The 16,959-nt window shown below is 44.0% G+C and overlaps 1 protein-coding gene across 1 annotated transcript in view; it reads right to left on the bottom strand.

The window, feature by feature from the left end:
• Positions 1 to 8,802: 8,802 nt before the first annotated feature.
• Positions 8,803 to 16,959, bottom strand: part of LOC118639475 (UPF0547 protein C16orf87) — a 33,191-nt gene continuing 25,034 nt past the window's right edge. Inside the window, exon 4 of the mRNA XM_036275923.1 lies at positions 8,803 to 9,817. Coding sequence (XP_036131816.1) covers positions 9,699 to 9,817 — 119 coding nt within the window. The 3' untranslated portion in view covers positions 8,803 to 9,698. The remainder of the gene's footprint in view (positions 9,818 to 16,959) is intronic.

Below are 16,959 nucleotides of genomic sequence, written 5' to 3'. Positions count from 1 at the left end.
TCAGCTCTCCCACAGACACACATACACACTGGCACACACACACACCCTGGAACCCCAGCTCACCTGGCCCGGCGGGAAGGAATCAGGGAAGGGCTACAGCCCGCGGGCAGACTCTGTGGAAAGCACCTGAGCAGCAAGTCTGGGTTGAACCCTGCACTGTGCCGACACTCGGGAGCTCAGACCTCTGCCTGTGCCGTAGGGGACTCAGACCCTCTGGGCAGGAGCCAGGCTGGAAAACGGGGACCATGGGGCCATCACCAACCGCCAGGTAGAGGATGTGGGTGGCATGGGGCAACACTGTGCCATACACCAACATTCCCAGCCTGCCCCACGTGATGAAAGGAGTTCAATCTTCACCAGTCCAGTTCTCTTCCCTCGGTCCACCCCTTCCCTCCGAGAGCCTGGTCTCAGAAGTTCCTGATGTCAAATCTGAAAAATGGTTTGATGGAACCTAGACCGATGTGGCCGAGCTGGGTAGTGAAGACCCAAGAGTGAGGAAAGGGGGGAGACAGGAGCAGGGTCTGGGTTTGGGGCACAGCAGACCTCGGGCAGCCCTGAGATGTGCAAGATTGGGGGAGAAAAGGAAGAGTTTGCAGAATAGAATGGTCAATGGGCCCAGCCATGTGGCTCAGTGGATGGGCGTCGACCCTGCACCAAGAGGTCACTGGTTCAATTCCCAGTCAGGGCACGTGCCCAGGTTGTGAGCCTGATCCCCAATAGGGGGCCTGCAGGAGGAGGCCTATCGATGTTCTTGCTCATCAATGTTTCCGCTTTCTCTAAAATCAATAAAGAAAAATTTAAAAAAAAAAAAAGAGTGGTCAACAGGAGTGGGAAATGGGAACAGTACAGTGGCTGGGTGTCCAAGGCCCCAGACTTTGCAGAAACTCAGTCACATGGTGTCAACCAGTTCAGTGTGTGCAGGGAGAAATGGGAAAACCTTTTGGCAAGGAGGGAGGACTTCCTGGAGGAAGTAAGACTTGAGCTGAGCCTGGAAGGATGGGTGCGGCTGGGCGAGGCCAAGGCGAGGGCAGTTCTAGGAAGGACACAGTGAGCAGAACTCCGCACGGAGAGCAACCCGCCTGGGTCCCCTCCGCACTGTGGGCAGTCTATTTTTTCAAATAAACTTTGCTTTTGTTTGCCAAAAGAAAAAAAAAGTCCGCATGGAGCCTGGCAAAGGCTGACCTCGGGTCCACGGAGTCCCAAATGGTTCAGCAGGCAGGACTCACAGTGGCCCGGGAAATTCAGGCAGAGACCTTTAGGCCCACAGCAGCAGGATACGGGACAGCAACCCTAAGCAGGCCCTCCGGTGGACGACGACGACATGTGTCCGAGAATGGATGAAATGATTGCCTGGGGTCGAGGGCAGTGACTCGGAGGTGTGTGCAGTCCCCTCCTGGACGTTGGCACGTTTTCGGCTTTGGGGGTGCCCACAGGCCTGCTGTGCTTGCTCCACGGCTGTGTGGCTGGGCTCTGCACTGCCTACGTTATGCCTCCGTGGGTTGTTGGCATGAGAAAAGGAGGGGGCGGACCTGACAGCGGGTACACATGGATGGGGAGGCACGGGAAGCTAAAATCAGAAGTGGTTACCAGTTCTGGGGTGTATGCCGTTGCCAAAACACAGGAGCGCTAAGGAAGTGGAGACATCTGAGGGAAGGACTCTTGGAAAGTTCTGTTACCAGAGCTGACTGCTGTTTAAGGCCCCTGTTCCAGCCCCTCGCGTGCGAGGCAGGGACCCCACACACAACAGCTGGCCGGAGACCCCAAGGATCTGTGATGCTCTTTCCAGACGCGTAGGTGGAGAGCTCACCCCAAAAGCAGATCGAAAAACAAGTGCATACAATAGAACCCCCCCTTCCTTTAAAATATACACAGGTGTCGGAATGGATAATTCTTCACGAGAGTTACAGGTGATCTTTATTTTCTACATTTCATTTATATAATTATTCAAATTTTAAAAAATATGTATTATTTGCATTATTAAACAAGTTTGTTTTTCTGTAAGGGTCACCGTTCACCGAGACCCACAGGAATTATTCCAGACAGCCAACATGTCCCCAGGAGGTTGGATTAACCAGCCAGAGCGAAAGGGCTCCTTCAGGACCCCCGCTGACAAACAACACGTAACAACCTTCTCGGGCGGGCCGAGGTCACCTGCGGTACGAACGCAGTAACGTGCCACAGACTCGGGACGCCACAGAAACATTGAACCCCAGGGGAAGAACAACTCCTCTTTGCATTTTGTGTTAAAGTAGATTTTGCTCCTGTCCAACTTGAAAACAAACCTGCCGGACTCCACGTGCAGCTCACACACTTCACGGTGAAATTAACTGGGGGCTTTTTTACAGCAAAGTCGGCCAACCCTTGGGCACGATCCCACACTCTGGCATTCTCCAGCGACTTTAGCTCCGGTATGGCTAACCAGAGCAGTAGGTGGGAAGACAGTTCGCAGGTCTGGATTACACATGCAATTCCCCCAGACCTGCACGAAACCCAAGACAAATCCATGCACTGAAAAGTGTTTGTTGTCACTGTGGTTTGGTTCTGACCAGACTCACAGTTTCCCAGACGGTCTGCACGCCCCTGTGCACCTGCTGCACACACACACACACATACACACACAGAGGACGTTTATCATGTGCACTTACATACCACCTTCTATCCATGGATCCCAATGGTCTGGCAGAAATCCTTTCATAGAGCCCCAGTGCAATGTGCAAATAGTGTTATCTCCATCTTATACACAGATCGGTTTAAACACGGGGGAGGTCCCGCGGCTTCTCGAGTTACAACCCAAGACAAAATCCATGCAAGCCGCCCTCTGCTCTTCCTTCCTCCCCTTCTCTGCAGATGGTGCCTTTGAGCTTCTCGTTGGCCCTGGTTTTAAATCCTGCACGCAGACCATTGTCTCCCTGGTGATGGAGGTGGCATTCTATTTCCTGCCCTGAAGCTGGCCTGGGGCCCTGGCTACACCGCATTTAGCCACAAGTGCATCAGCCCTGCGTGAGTGGGGACAGCTTGGCTGCTTGGAAACCCTAAGTGGCGTGTGTCAGCTGGCCCGGGCTGCCAAGAGCCACTCCAGGCCACCCTGCTAACTCCGCCATCGCTAGCCCAGAGCAGCCTGCAAGGGAGGTGATGAGGAACAAGCGGGAACAGTGCAAGGCAGACTCCCCGGCCCGCTCCAGTCCAGCCCCAGGGAGAACAAGCCTGAGAAGCCCGCTCTGTCCCCAGGAAGCAGCTGCAGCTAGTAACGGGGTACACAGCCTGGCTTGCTAACAGATGTGCATCTCTGTGTCCACCCTCCGGTTATCGGGCCGTCCACCTTTTAACTGAGGCACGTGTTGCTCTGTGAACTTGCTCTCACTCCCTCCAGGCTCCAGCATGGGGGAGGCAGCTTGAAAGGCACCAGAGACATACAGGGAAGAACTGAGTGGTTCAGCAATGGGGCGAGGGCTGGAGGGGCAGTTTCTGCCAGGCAGACTTGCTGTGAGAGGCTGCTGATCCCTAGCGGAGCCCTTCCCCCAGGGGCAGGCAGACGGCACCATACCCGGGACTCCAGCAACCTGGCTCACACTGTTTGTCCTGCTCTGGTGATTCCCTGAGGCCCTGCCCCACCCAACTTTCAGGCCCACCCAAGCTGTTTCCCGTGGCTTTGCCATAGGATTAGTCTGTCTTGGATTCTGTTTCAGATTTTCCTAAATTCTCTCAAACAAGCAGCATCTGGTCTCAGCAAGCCCCATACTTCTCACTAAGTGGCCCCAGACCTGGCACAAGAAGCAGCCATCGGCAGATCACTTTGTAGCTTATGCCTGGTGGCCCCGGGTAGAACACAGGCAGTGGCTGACCTTGCCCCAGAGCCAGCACACCCAGTGGGCAGCTTCAGTCCACATCAAAGTACCACTACCCAACCACCTCCACAAGTGACACACTCAAGGAGTGGACTCAGTGGTACCAGAGCCCTGCTGAAGTAAGTCTGCTCTGTGTGGTGGGCCCTGCACAACTGATGTCACAAGGTAGTCAGAGGTCAGTGGGCGGTGGGCACAGCCAGTCCTTACAGCTCATCAGCCTGAGTAAATCCCTCCCATTGATGTGCCAACAGCAATCCAGACTCAATTACAACAGAAGGTGTACAGTTCACACTAGGGGTGCACCTCAAGGGCCCAGCTGGGGTGATCAGGGAGGCTGCGCCACTTCATCCTACAGGACACCTACTACAACAGGCCACCCTACGAAGCCTAGGAGACATAGCAACTCTACCTAATACAGAGACAAACACAGGGAAGCAACCAAAATGAGGAGACAAAGAAACATGTCCCAAATGAAAGAAAAGAACAAAACTCCAGGAAAAGAACTAAACAAAATGGATATAAGCAATCAATCAGGTGCAGAGTTAAAAACAATGGTTATAACGATGCTCAATTAACTTAGTGAGACCTTCAAGGAACTTAGTGAGACCTTCAAAGAACTTATTGAGAACATCAACAACATAAAAAAGGACTAGTCAGAAATGAAGGATGCACTAACTAGTCAGAAATAAAGGATAATTTACAGGGAATCAATAGTAGAGTAGGTAAAGCCAATAAACAAACCATCAATTTGGAATATAAGGAAGCAAAAAAACACCCAATCAGAACAGCAAAAAGAAAAAGTACCCAAAAAAATAAGAGCAGTGTAAGGACCCTCTGGGACAACTTCAATCATGCCAACATTCGCATCATGGGGGTGCCAGAAGGAGGAGAGAGCAAGAAATGGAAAATCTATTTGAAAAAATAATGACGGAAAACTTCCCTAACCTGGTGAAGGAAACAGACATACAAGTCCAGGAAGCACAGAGAGCCCCAAACAAGATGAACCCAAAGAGGACCACACCAGGACACATCATCATCAAAATGCCAAAGGTTAAAGACACAGAGAGAATCTTAAAAGCAGCAAGAGAAAAGCAATTAGTTACCTACAAGGAAGCTCCCATAAGACTGTCAGCTGATTTCTCAAAGGAACTTTGCAGGCCAGAAAGGAGTGGCAAGAAATATTCAGAGTGATGAAAAGCAACGACCTACAACCAAGATTCCTCTATCCTGCAAAGCTATCATTTGGAATCAATGGACATACCAAGAGTTTCCCAGACAAGAAAAAGCTAAAGGAGTTCATCACCACCAAACCAGTATTATATGAAATGCTAAAGGGTCTTCTTGAGGGAGGAGAAGAACAAATAAAATGGCAATTAATACATATCTATCAACAGTCGAATCTACAAAGCAAATGAGCAAGCAGAACAGAAACAGACTCATAGATACAGAGAACTTTTTGTTGCTTGCCAGATGGGAGGAGGCTGGGGGATGGGTGAAAATGATGAAGAAATTAAGAAGTACAAATTGGGCCCTAGCCGGTTTGGCTCAGCGGTTAGAGCGTCGGCCTGCGGTCCCGAGAGACCCGGGTTCGGTTCCCGCTAAGGGCATGTACCTCGGTTGCAGTTTGTCCCCGGCCCTGGTTGGTCGTGCGGGTGGCAGCCACTCGATGTGTCCCTTTCACATCGATGTTTCTCTCTCTCTCTCTCTCCCTCCCGCTCTACCTGAACAAAAAATGTCCTCGGGTGAGGATAAAAAAAAAAAAAAAAAGTACAAATTGGTTACACTGATGAACCTCAAAGGGAAAGAGGGAGAGAGAGAGATAAACCAAAGAACTTCTATGCATATATGGGGGTTCTTTTTCTTTTTGCTGTTCTGATTGGGTGTTTTTTGCTTCCTTATATTCCAAATTGATGGTTTGTTTCTTGGCACATATGTGTAACCAATGGACACAGACAATAGTGTGGGGAAGGCAGGAGGGGGGTGGGATTGGGGAGGAGGGAGTCAATGAGGAAAAAAGGTGGGGGGACAGCTGTAATACATTCAAAAATAAAAATGAGTTTTAAAAAAAGCCACAAATGAAGAGGTGTAAGACAAAAAGCTCAAAAGTATGTTTTACAACAACCAAGAACTATAATGCAGGCGAAGGTAGATTCACTGGGAACTTTCAAACGTCAAATGCAGACGAGGTTCAGGGAAGCAGTCAAGGCAGAGATGAAAGATGACGGTGCCCTGACAGGGTGCCTCAGTTGGTTCGAGTGTTGTACTGATAAGCCAAGGGTTTGATCCCCAGTCAGGGCACATATAAGAATCAACCAATGAATGCATAAATAACTGAACAAAAAAAATGGATGTTTCTCTCTCGCTAAAATCAATAAATTAAATAGTAAATAAGACACTTTTAAAAAGATGGGGGCATGGTAAGAACTCTCAGAGAAGGATGAGTTACAGTGTGATCCACATAGAACAAGCGCACTACACACCAGAAGACCGGCGAGAGTTTTCCAATTACAACAGAAGTGATATATGGGATATGTGTGGGAACGGATCTCAAGGGTGTGGGATCATGGTAGAAGGAATATAAAGCTGGATCAGGCTGAATATATCAATATTCTGAATTCAATTTTTTTAAATTGATTTTTTTAGGGAGAGAAGTGAGGGGGAGAGAGAAACATCAATTAGCCGCCTCCTGTATGCTCCCCACTGGGGATCTGGCCCACAACCCGGCTGGACTGAATTCAATTTTTAACTTGAGGGGGTTAGAAAAGATGTAATAGTTTGGTTGGTCAGCTGACCCACAGACGCAAAGGTTTTGAGTATACTAAATGAAGCTGAAACTTGCCTGGGTATGTTATAAACTACTGCCTGCCTGGCCGGGGTGGCTCAGTGGTTGAGCGTCGACCCTTGTACCAAGAGGTCACTGGTTTGATTCCCAGTCAGGGCACATGCCAGGTTGTGGGCCAAATCCCCAGTGGGGGGCATGCAGGAGGCGGCCAGTCAATGTTCTCGCTCATCGATGTTTCTCTCTCCCTCTCTAAAATCAATCAAGAAAAAAAAAAAAGAACCGCCTTTGTGTACTGCCAAGGGCGGCGCCCACAGGCATAGGGGCGTCGCTTCCTTCCCTCCCTTATCCTCTTGCCGTCTCTAACGTCAGAGGCGTCCATCGCAGTTATGCCCCACGATCTGACACCCGTGACCCAAGGCGTGCTGTGGGTGAGGCGGCACGTGCTGAGCTGCAGCAGTGCGGCAGAGCAGGCCTCTGTCACCGCCTGTTTGAGGGCAGAAGAGCCTGAGAAGGGCAGCAGGTCGGGGGCAGACTGTGCTGTGTCAGCCTCCAGCCTCCAGCCTCGAATGTTAATCTAGGGAGTGTGAGGACTGCTTTATAGCTGTGACAGTCTATAATGAGACTTCCAGTTTCAGCTCCGACACGGAAAGAGCTTGGAAGTCATCACTCCCTTTACAAAAGCTAAAGACACTGAAAACTCAGTGACTCTTTGGACCTGTCAAAGAACTGGGGTTGTGGGGCCAAGGCCGCCCTGAAATCTGGAGGTATGCAAACACACAGCGTGGCAGGGACAGTCTCTTACTTGGAGCAGAAACCTCGGAGGCCGTAAAACAACAGGAGCACGTCCGTGGTGGTTCTGGTCCGGAAGAATGCTGGATGCGACGGGGACTAGTGTGAGTGAGGAACGCCTGCGGCTGCGGTCTTGGTGGGCAGAGGGCACACATTCGTGGCTACTCCTAGGATCCCACCAGGTTCTCACGGTTCAGAACCAAGAAAAAAACCCTCATAGCGAATAACCAACCATCCTGAAACATACCCAGATCTCTCCAGGACATTATGAGCATCTGAAATAACATTATGAGGATCTGAAATAAATTACTTTTCTACAGGGCATGCTCCAGCCTCGTCACCCGTCTCCTCCCTTATCCGATGACTATTTGAACACGACTTTCCCCTAAGGGTCTTTGGCTTTAAAGAGATAGACTCTGACATCAATAATTCTTTAAAGAGATGCCTACTCAATAAGCTATTCTTACTTTCTCTGAGGACATATATCTGTTCACAGCATTTTTAGGTATTACCACTTTATGATTTTTTCCCCTCAAAATACAAGTTTTCTTGTATTATGTTTCAAAGATAAAATCACATTAGCATTCTCAGGAATAAACTTTATTACTAGGGCTTTAAAATGCACACTAGAAAATTGTTCTATTAGCTGCAGATAAATATGGGGGTTGACTGAAAAGGAATCCTTAGGAAAATTCTGTCTTAGCTACCTCTTCGGCTCCCTCTGCTGGCTACCGTTTAAAGTAGGGAAAACTCGTAAACCTCTTTTCTCTAGGGAGCAGCTGGGAGATGCAGATGGAGCGGACAATGCCACTGGTGCAACTGGAAAGGAAAGTCTCTTAAGGCTGCAAGTCTGATGACTGACTACCCTCCCTAATTAAGCGTTAGGACTTTCAAGCAGATTTGGCTGAGGAGGGTAGGTTTAAAATAGGGAAAGTTCTTGTCAAGTCTGAATGCTAATCATTAAATTGATATGCAAAACTACAAAAACATTTAATATAAAATAAAGCAACTATACATGGTTATCATTTAACCCTAGAAAAAATTAAGATTTCGCCCTGGCCTGTTTGCTCAGTAGTTAGAAGCATCAGCCTGCAGAATGAAGAGTCCCTCGAATGTTCAGTTGTGATCAAGGGCACGTACCTGGGTTGCAGGTTCGGTCCTGGCCAGGTCTGGTAGTGCGGGAGGCAACCAACTGATATCTCCCTCTCACATCGATGTTTCTCTTTCTTTCTCTCTCGCTCTCCCTCCCTCCCTTTCACTCTCTCTAAAAATCAATCAAGTTTCCCTGGTTGAGGATTAACAAACAACAAAAAAAACCTTAAGAATTTAAATATATTTCACAACCTTCACTAGAACAAAAAGCTTGTAACACTATTTAATCTATTAGTTTAAATATTAAGGTTTATTTTTTTTTTCAGAGTGAGGTTAAGTAACAATTTAAATAATTATCAGGATGCATAAATGAACATCCATTCAGACAAAACATTACTGCTTAAAAGTGGATAAGAAATATTTTGCATGTAATAAATATATTTAATGTTTACATTAACAGGCACCATCCTGAGAGCAGAAAGTGTTGTTGTTTTTTATAATCATTAAATAAATTACATTCAAGAAAGCAAGGTGTTTATATCTGAAGTATCATATAGCCTTAAATGTTTTTCTTAATATAGCACCCAAAACTCCAAACTGTCTAGAAAGTATGTCCCAAAATATAACTCATACCTTAAGTCATAAAAATAAAGGCCAAGAAAAAAATCAATTTAAGACAAAATTTACAATTTATATTAATTCCCCATTCAATAAAATACCAATTGCCAATTTGCTAAGAGCAAATGAACCGTATATATGTAATCCATTAGTGCTGAAAATCTGAAATATATATTTTTAAAAGCCATTCTTTTCTCAAAGTATTTAAAATATTGCATCTCTGGTGGCAAACCCGAAAATCATCAAGCATTTATTTCCCTAGTTTTCATACTTCTGCTCCCATCCCTACCCCTTTCACCTTTAACAGTCACCAGTTTTTTTGTTTTGTTTTTGTAAATACACTTACGTATATCTCAGACACAGAACACTGACAATGCTCCTTGGGAACCAAGGAAATCCCAGAACAGTCCAAGCCTACAGCTTTGCTCCCAAAGTGTGGCACAGGCTCAGTGACAGGCAACTGTCACGGGCCCTTACTGATGCCGTCAGAATGCTCCTGAGAGTCCACAGCTGTTTTGAGAATTTGCTGATGTAATCCTGAAGAAAGTTTCAACACATTCTGCAGACAAACATCAGAGAATAAGTCTTTGATTGATAATTTTTCTATTTATTTCTGCCAAGGCGACTGAAAACACAAAAGCCTTTTCATCAGAGAGGTTAGCATAGATGTCAATTTCCTTTTCCTGTTTTTCTGTTAAAAGAAAAAGGGAAAGCTTAATATAAAGGCAGTAGATGCAATATTTCTGTTTAAAAATTTAAAGCTTTCAGGTATTTCTTTAAATGACAATATTATACATGACAATACAATGTACATTAAATATTATAAAACATTATGCTACTGAACTGACAAAATTTTTACATTACAAAGGAGTTACTGAAATGCCATGAACTACATTCTAAAGACTAAATGGAGACTATATATTTCCATATACCATCTCATAACTACCTAATTTCTGTAAGAATCTCAAATACTTTTTCCCTCACTATTATGAGCCACCTGACTCTATCAAAATGAATATTCTCACCCTAAAGACAGTCACACCTGAACATCAATGGTGCCTTTATGAATATCTGAACTTCTTCACCTTAGCCTTGCTACAAAATATAAGAATAACCAACATTTATTACTATTTTTCCCCTCCTGACTACAAATGCAAGTCAAGTTCATGGTAGAAATTTTTTGAAATACAGAAAGATAAAACAGAAATCACCTAACTCATAAGCAGCAAAATCACATTTATTTTTGTGTACATTCTTCCAAATTTTTTCAAGCTCTACTATTATCTACTTTTGCTTTTAATGTTTTTCTCTTTAATCCAAGTTAACCATGCATGTACCTGTGGGTCAAATTTTTACAAAACAGATTACCAAAAACAGAAGCCTTCCTCCCCCACATGCATCCCACTCTCCAGATGCAACCACGTTTTCCCTCCGTGTTCCTTCTTGTTTTTACTTCTCTCTCTCTAAGGAACATTTTCACATGATGCTACTTCTTGGTGGTTTTTTTTTTTTTTTTTGGTTTTAGACATTACTACTGACCTCCCACGGTGGAAAATTAGAATTTTACCGTTTTCCATCTCTTGCCCCCAACACATGCTTCCCTCATATCTTCCCATTATAATTCTAGCACAATTCTGGTGAGATTACTATTCAATGTTTACATTATTTTGATTATGTAAATGATTTCACTTTTCATATACACTGACTTCCCTGAAAAGATTCTCTTTTTACATCCGCTTAATTTTCATTACTAATTGAACCAAACTCTCTCCTAGTTGTATAAAATGTTCAGACTGTTTATACGCATTAGGAATTATATCGACTTTTCCTCCTGAAGAAATCTCTGCAGGTCTTGTGCCTGCCCCAATCTGAAACGGCTACATTCTAGGCCCGCTGATGGCACGACTGTCATCTCGAGATCTCTTCTCCAGCATCACGCTGGAGACTCATCCTTCTCTCAAGCTGGACCCTGTGTCCCACATCCCAGGACACTTTCTTGGGTCACTTCTTCATTTTGATGGCATGTACCTTGCAGTAGCTTCCTGAGAAAAGGAGTACAGACAGCAAACTTCTGAGACCCTGAACGTCGAGCACGTCTTCAGTCTACTTCACACTAGCTTACAGTGTGGGTGACAAAAGACCCGTGCATGTCCTCTCAGCACTGTGAAAGCAAAAACTGTCTTCCATCAACCAGTGCCACTATTAAGAAAACCCAATACCCTTTTTTATAGTTTTTAAAAAAATATTGCTAAATTTACAGTGAGATACATAGGCCTTTACGTGTAAAATTGAAGAAATTTTGACAAACATACACTCAAGTAGCCCACACCACACCACAATCAAGATACAGAAATGCCCTCATGCGCCTCTCCCTGCAGTCCCTCCCATCCCACCAGCAATGGTGTTCGAGTATATCACCACAGGTTCATTTTGCCTGTTCTTGAACTTCATATAAATGGCATTGTATAGGATGCACTGTTTGGTGTCTAGCTTCTTTTGTACAACATGTTCTTAAAATTCAATGATGCTGTTCATGTATCAGTAGTTTGTTCCACTGTGTTGATTCTAATAACATTTTGACTATTTTGTCTTTTTTTCTCTGGACACTTGAACCAAAGAGATATGATTTATGATAATAGGCTTTGGTAGAATCTCTACTTTTAACCATCCGCTGGGAATTTGGTGGGCCACTTCAATATGGAAACTTGAAGTTCTTCAGGTTTGGGAAAACTTATTGAATTATTTCACTGATGACTTTCTTCTCCTTCGTCTTCTATGTTCATTTTCTGCAGTGTAAATTATTTATAGATGTTGACTTCAAACTGGTCCTCTGAATTTTTTACCTTTCCACTCTACTTTTTCATCTCTTTTCCTATTGCTCTGCATATTGGTACATTTCTTCAATTTTGTCTACAAGCCTTCTGTTACAGATTTTCATTTCTGCAAATCATTATATATATATATATATTCATATATATATATTCATTTTTTAAAAATATGTTCTAATTAATTTTTTAGAGAGAAGAAGGGAGAAAGAGATAGAAACATCAATGTGAGAAAGAAACAATGACTGGCTGCCTCCTGCACGTCTCCTCCTGGGGATCAAGCCTGCAACCTCAACATGTGCCCTGAATGGGAATCAAACTGGGACCTCTCAGTCCATGGGATGAGGCTTAATCCACTGAGCCACACCTGCTGGGCTATATGTTCATATTTTAAAGTTCATTTCCCAGGAACTTTCTGACATCTGCAATTTCCTTTTATTTTTTAATCCTCACCCGAGGACACTTTATTGCATTTATCTTCAGATAGAGTGAGAGGGAAAGAGGGAAGAGAGAGAGAGAGGAAAACATTGATGTGAGAGAGACACATCGACTGGCTGCCACCCGCACAACCCCAACCAGGGCCAGAGACGAACCACAACCGAGGCACGTGCCCCCAGAAGGACCTGAACCTAGGACTCTCTGGTCTGCGGGCGACGTTTCAACCGTTGAGCCAAACCGGCCATGGCTGCAATTTCCTTTTAAATGTCATCTTGTTCTTGTTTTATGACTACAATATGTTCTCTTACTAAGAATACATATGATAGTCTTCATTTTTCTCTTCCCTGCAAAAACTTGTTTTATCCATTTTTTTCCTTCCCTGTTGACTTGGTCTTAGCCTTTCATACTAGATGCTTTCTTCCATTACATCTGGGTGATTCTTTGTAATATGCTCATACTTAGTAGAGGGACCACCTGCACACATGCGGAGCCTGACTGGGCCATTTCTTTGTGCAATCCTTAATGAAAATGTCTTTATTTTAGCCCTTTTCTCTTGGGCTCTTCAGGGTCCCTAGAGAACAGACTTCTGATCTCTTGCCTGGAAGATACAAGCTGCCCTGCGGAACTCAGCATTCACCACCTCCAGTGCTCACCTAATCATCCTGCTCTGAACACAGTGCTCCTGCCCTCAACGGAGCCTAGTGTCCCTCGACCAGAGACTCTTCTGTCTCATTTTTTTCAAAGGATGAACTAGGAGAGAGGGGAGGACAATATAAACAGCCTTAACAGGATATTTTTAAAAAGTCTTTCAGCCCTGGTCGGTTCGGCTCAGCGGTTAAAGTGTCGGCCTGCGGTCCAGAGAGACCCGGGTTCAGTTCCCATTAAGGGCACGTACCTCGGTTGCAGTTTGTCCCCGGCCCTGGTTGGGTCATGCAGGTGGTAGCCGCTCGATGTGTCCCTTTCACATCGATGTTTCTCTCTGTCTCTCTCCCTCCCGCTCTATCTGAACAAAAAATGGAAAGAACATCCTCAGGTGAGGATTAAAAAAAAATTAAATAAATAAAAATAAATAAAAAGTCTTTCAAACAATATAGTTTTTAGCTTCACTTTCATCTCTACACTTTCAGAAGTAACTGGTGACAAATCCCTCGTCTTAAGGCAGTTGGGTAATAAAATCGGTGTCTTTCTGAGCTTCCCCGAAGGAGCTTACAGTTTAGGGTTCAGAGGTGCTGAAGTAGTTACCATTTTCCAGAATTTTGCTGCTCCCATCCCTTGTTCTCATGATTTTACCATTTTTGAAAATACCCTTTTACTAGGATTTGTGAAGTCTACAGAATTCTGTATGTTCACTAATAAGATATTCAGAATTGCCCAAAATATTTTAGTCAAAGATGCCACTATATTACTAATGTCCAGAGTAATCATACTCCCATGCTCCCCACATATAAAATAAAAACTTATCTTAAATTTTAAAAAAATTGCTACATTTAATGGTTTTTTATGATTTTTATAAAGATATGTTGTTATCTGGATACCTAACACGTTTTCTATTCTTTCTTCTTCCTATTCATTTTTTAAATATAGAAATCAAGAAAGTCAATTAAAAATGTGTTTCAGCACACTGTCAGGTTGTCTTTATAAAACAATGGTAAATTTTGCCTGGCTGGTGTGGCTCAGTGGATTGAGCATCCTCCCATGGACTGAGAGGTTCTGGTTAGATTCCTGGTCAGGGCACATACCTGAGTTGTGGGCTGATCCCTGGTGGGGGGAGGGGTGCAGGAGGCAGCCGATCAATGGCTCTCTCTCACAGCGATGTTTCTTTCTCTAAAAAAAAAATCAATAAAAAATAAATAGCTACTTAATACTAAGAAGCATGTCAAAGAAGTCTATTCCAAAATATATAGATACTTCATGCCCTGGCCAGTTTGGATCAGCGGTTAGAGCGTCAGCCCTCAGACCAAAGAGTCTTGGGTTCAATTCCAGTCAAGGGCACATGCCTTGGTTGTGGTTCGGTCCCCGACCCTGGTTTCTCTCTCTCTTTCTCTCTCTCTCTCTCCCACACTATCTGAAAATAAACAGAAAAATATCCTGGGGGAGGATTAAAAAAAAATACAGCCTAGGGGCCAACCACCTGTTTTTTTCTAAAGTTTAACTGGATGCCCGGCTGGTGTGGCTCAGTAGTTGAGCATCAACCCATGAGGTTGCCAGTTGGATTCCCGGTCGGGGCCCAGGCCCAGGTTGTGGGCCAAATCTCCAGTCGGGGGTGTGCTGGAGGCAGCCAATTTATGTTCTCTCTCATCAATGTTTCTATCTCTCTCTACCTCTCTCTCTAAAGATCAATAAAGAAAAAAATTTTTTAACCCTGGCCGGTTTTTCTCAGTGGTTAGAGCATCGGCCTGCGGTCCCGAGAGACCCGGGTTCGGTTCCCGTTAAGGGCACGTACCTCGGTTGCAGTTTGTCCCCGGCCCTGGTTGGTCATGTGGGTGGCAGCCACTCGATGTGTCCCTTTCACGTCAATGTTTCTCTCTCTCTCTACCTCTCTCCCCCTCCCACTCTATCGGAACAACAAAAAAATGAAAAAATGTCCTTGGGTGAGGATAAAATAAATAAATAAATAAAGTTTAACTGGAACACAGCCTCGCCCACTCATTTACATATTGTCTATGGCTGTTTCCCAGCTGTGATGACAGAGCAGAGTCACTGTGACAGAGACTGGAAGGCCCAAAGAGCTAAAATATTCATCTGGCTCTTTACAGAAAACGCTTACTGACCAGCCCCCCCACCCCTGGGTCTACATGAAGAGATTTGTTTATTCTAAAAGTGACTTTGAGCACTTTCCTGTCTGTATTAAAAGCAAATAAATTAAAACATACTTTACTTTAGAAATAACTTTAAAACTTTTTTTATAATAAACTGAAGATACTTGAAAAAAATGTAGAGCCAAATAAATGCTTCTTTCTTGGAGTTAACATGAACTGGAAGTTCGAACCCGCAGAGTCCTCGCCCGACACCGCCCTCACTCCTGGCGGGGACGTGCCCATCTGCTTCCTCATCGCCCACCTCACCAGAAGCACTCCTTCTCCGTCTTTGGTTAGAGCCCTTTACTTCAACTGAAAAGAATGTTGTTTTCTGGGCCAAGCAGTGTTTTCCTCTCTTCTTTTTTCTGTTGACATTTCTTTACCTAGTTTCCTTCCTGAAACAGTCTTTAGTATAAATTTTTCCGATCATCCCACTGTTAAAAGCAACACATTCGAATTAAGGAAATAAACTCTCTGGAGGAACAGCGCAACAGAAGAGAAAAAGCAGTAAAATTACCCAAGGAACTAATGAGTATCTAAGTACAGTCTTCATAGAGCACAGTCAAACAATATAAATCTTATTCCTTTAGCCACACAACAGTAAATATTTGACAGTAGTTAAGAACAGCTATATTAGTGAAGTCATTTTCCCTAAGAGCAGTAATTTTATTCAAATAAAAGCAGAGAAAAGTGGTAATCAGGTAAAAAATTCTCAATGTCTAATTTAATTTATGAGAAATTTAATTTATGCTCAAATACCTGCATACCTAAGACGGAATACCTGAAAAGGCAGAGCATAACTCACAAATATAATAAGAAATTATGAAAGCATTTCATTGAAGATGAAGTTATTTTGAGAGGTTTTTAAAGAAGTATAAAGAGCAACTATCCCTTTTCTCCATTAACTACTAGCTTAAAAGCCTCAATTTAAAAAAGATGTTTATGGGCATATGGGTATTCACTACACTATTCTCTCTACTCTTGTGTAATCATTGACATTTTCCATGATAAAAAGTTTTTTTTTTAAAGATGTATAAATCAAAGAAAAAGAGAAGCTCACATTTTAATTAATGGTTAAAACAAGCCAGCTGGCTGCAGCGTGGACCCGATGCGCCAGGACTGCAGGTTTGATCCCCAGTCAGGGCACATACAAGAACAACCCTGAGTGCATAAATAAGTGGAACAACAAATCCATGTTTCTCTCTCTCAAATCAATAAGTTATTTTACAATAAAATAAAAAAACACAAGTTACTGGTGGGCACTACTTATCCAGAAGAACGAGACCTGCAAGGAGAAGTTAAGTGTGCTCTGGACCGAGAGGCGCGCCTGCCCGCGGCTGCCTCAAGGGAGGAGCACGCCTCAGCAACTCAGACCTTCACAGTGAGCAGTACTTCCATAGTAGGGTTTAAAACTCATAGCATAACGATTTGAAATAAGACTTAACAGAACCCAGATTTATCTTAAAAAAAAAAGTACAACCACCTGAACAGGCTTCTCCTGGAGGTCACATACACATTATCTTCTGCACTCCACTATCACCAATTCACAGCAAGGTGCTTATTACCTAATTTAAGCCTTTAGTTTTCCAATAAGAATTACATTTCTGGGTTTTTTTGTTTAAACAATCCTTAAAAGAAATGCTTTCAAACTAAAATATGAGTGGTGATTTTAAGTCCAGGAGTTCAATGCCTACCAAACACTTCCTTCACTGCTATCTAATTAAGACCTGAGAAAAACGTAGTATTGGAGACAAACTGCTTGGATTTATTCA

This window comes from Molossus molossus, unplaced genomic scaffold (assembly GCF_014108415.1).
Source record: "Molossus molossus isolate mMolMol1 unplaced genomic scaffold, mMolMol1.p scaffold_m16_p_21, whole genome shotgun sequence".
NCBI lineage: Eukaryota > Metazoa > Chordata > Mammalia > Chiroptera > Molossidae > Molossus > Molossus molossus.
The sequence above is the reverse complement of the archived record's forward strand: the minus strand, read 5'-3'. Positions and strand labels throughout refer to the sequence as shown.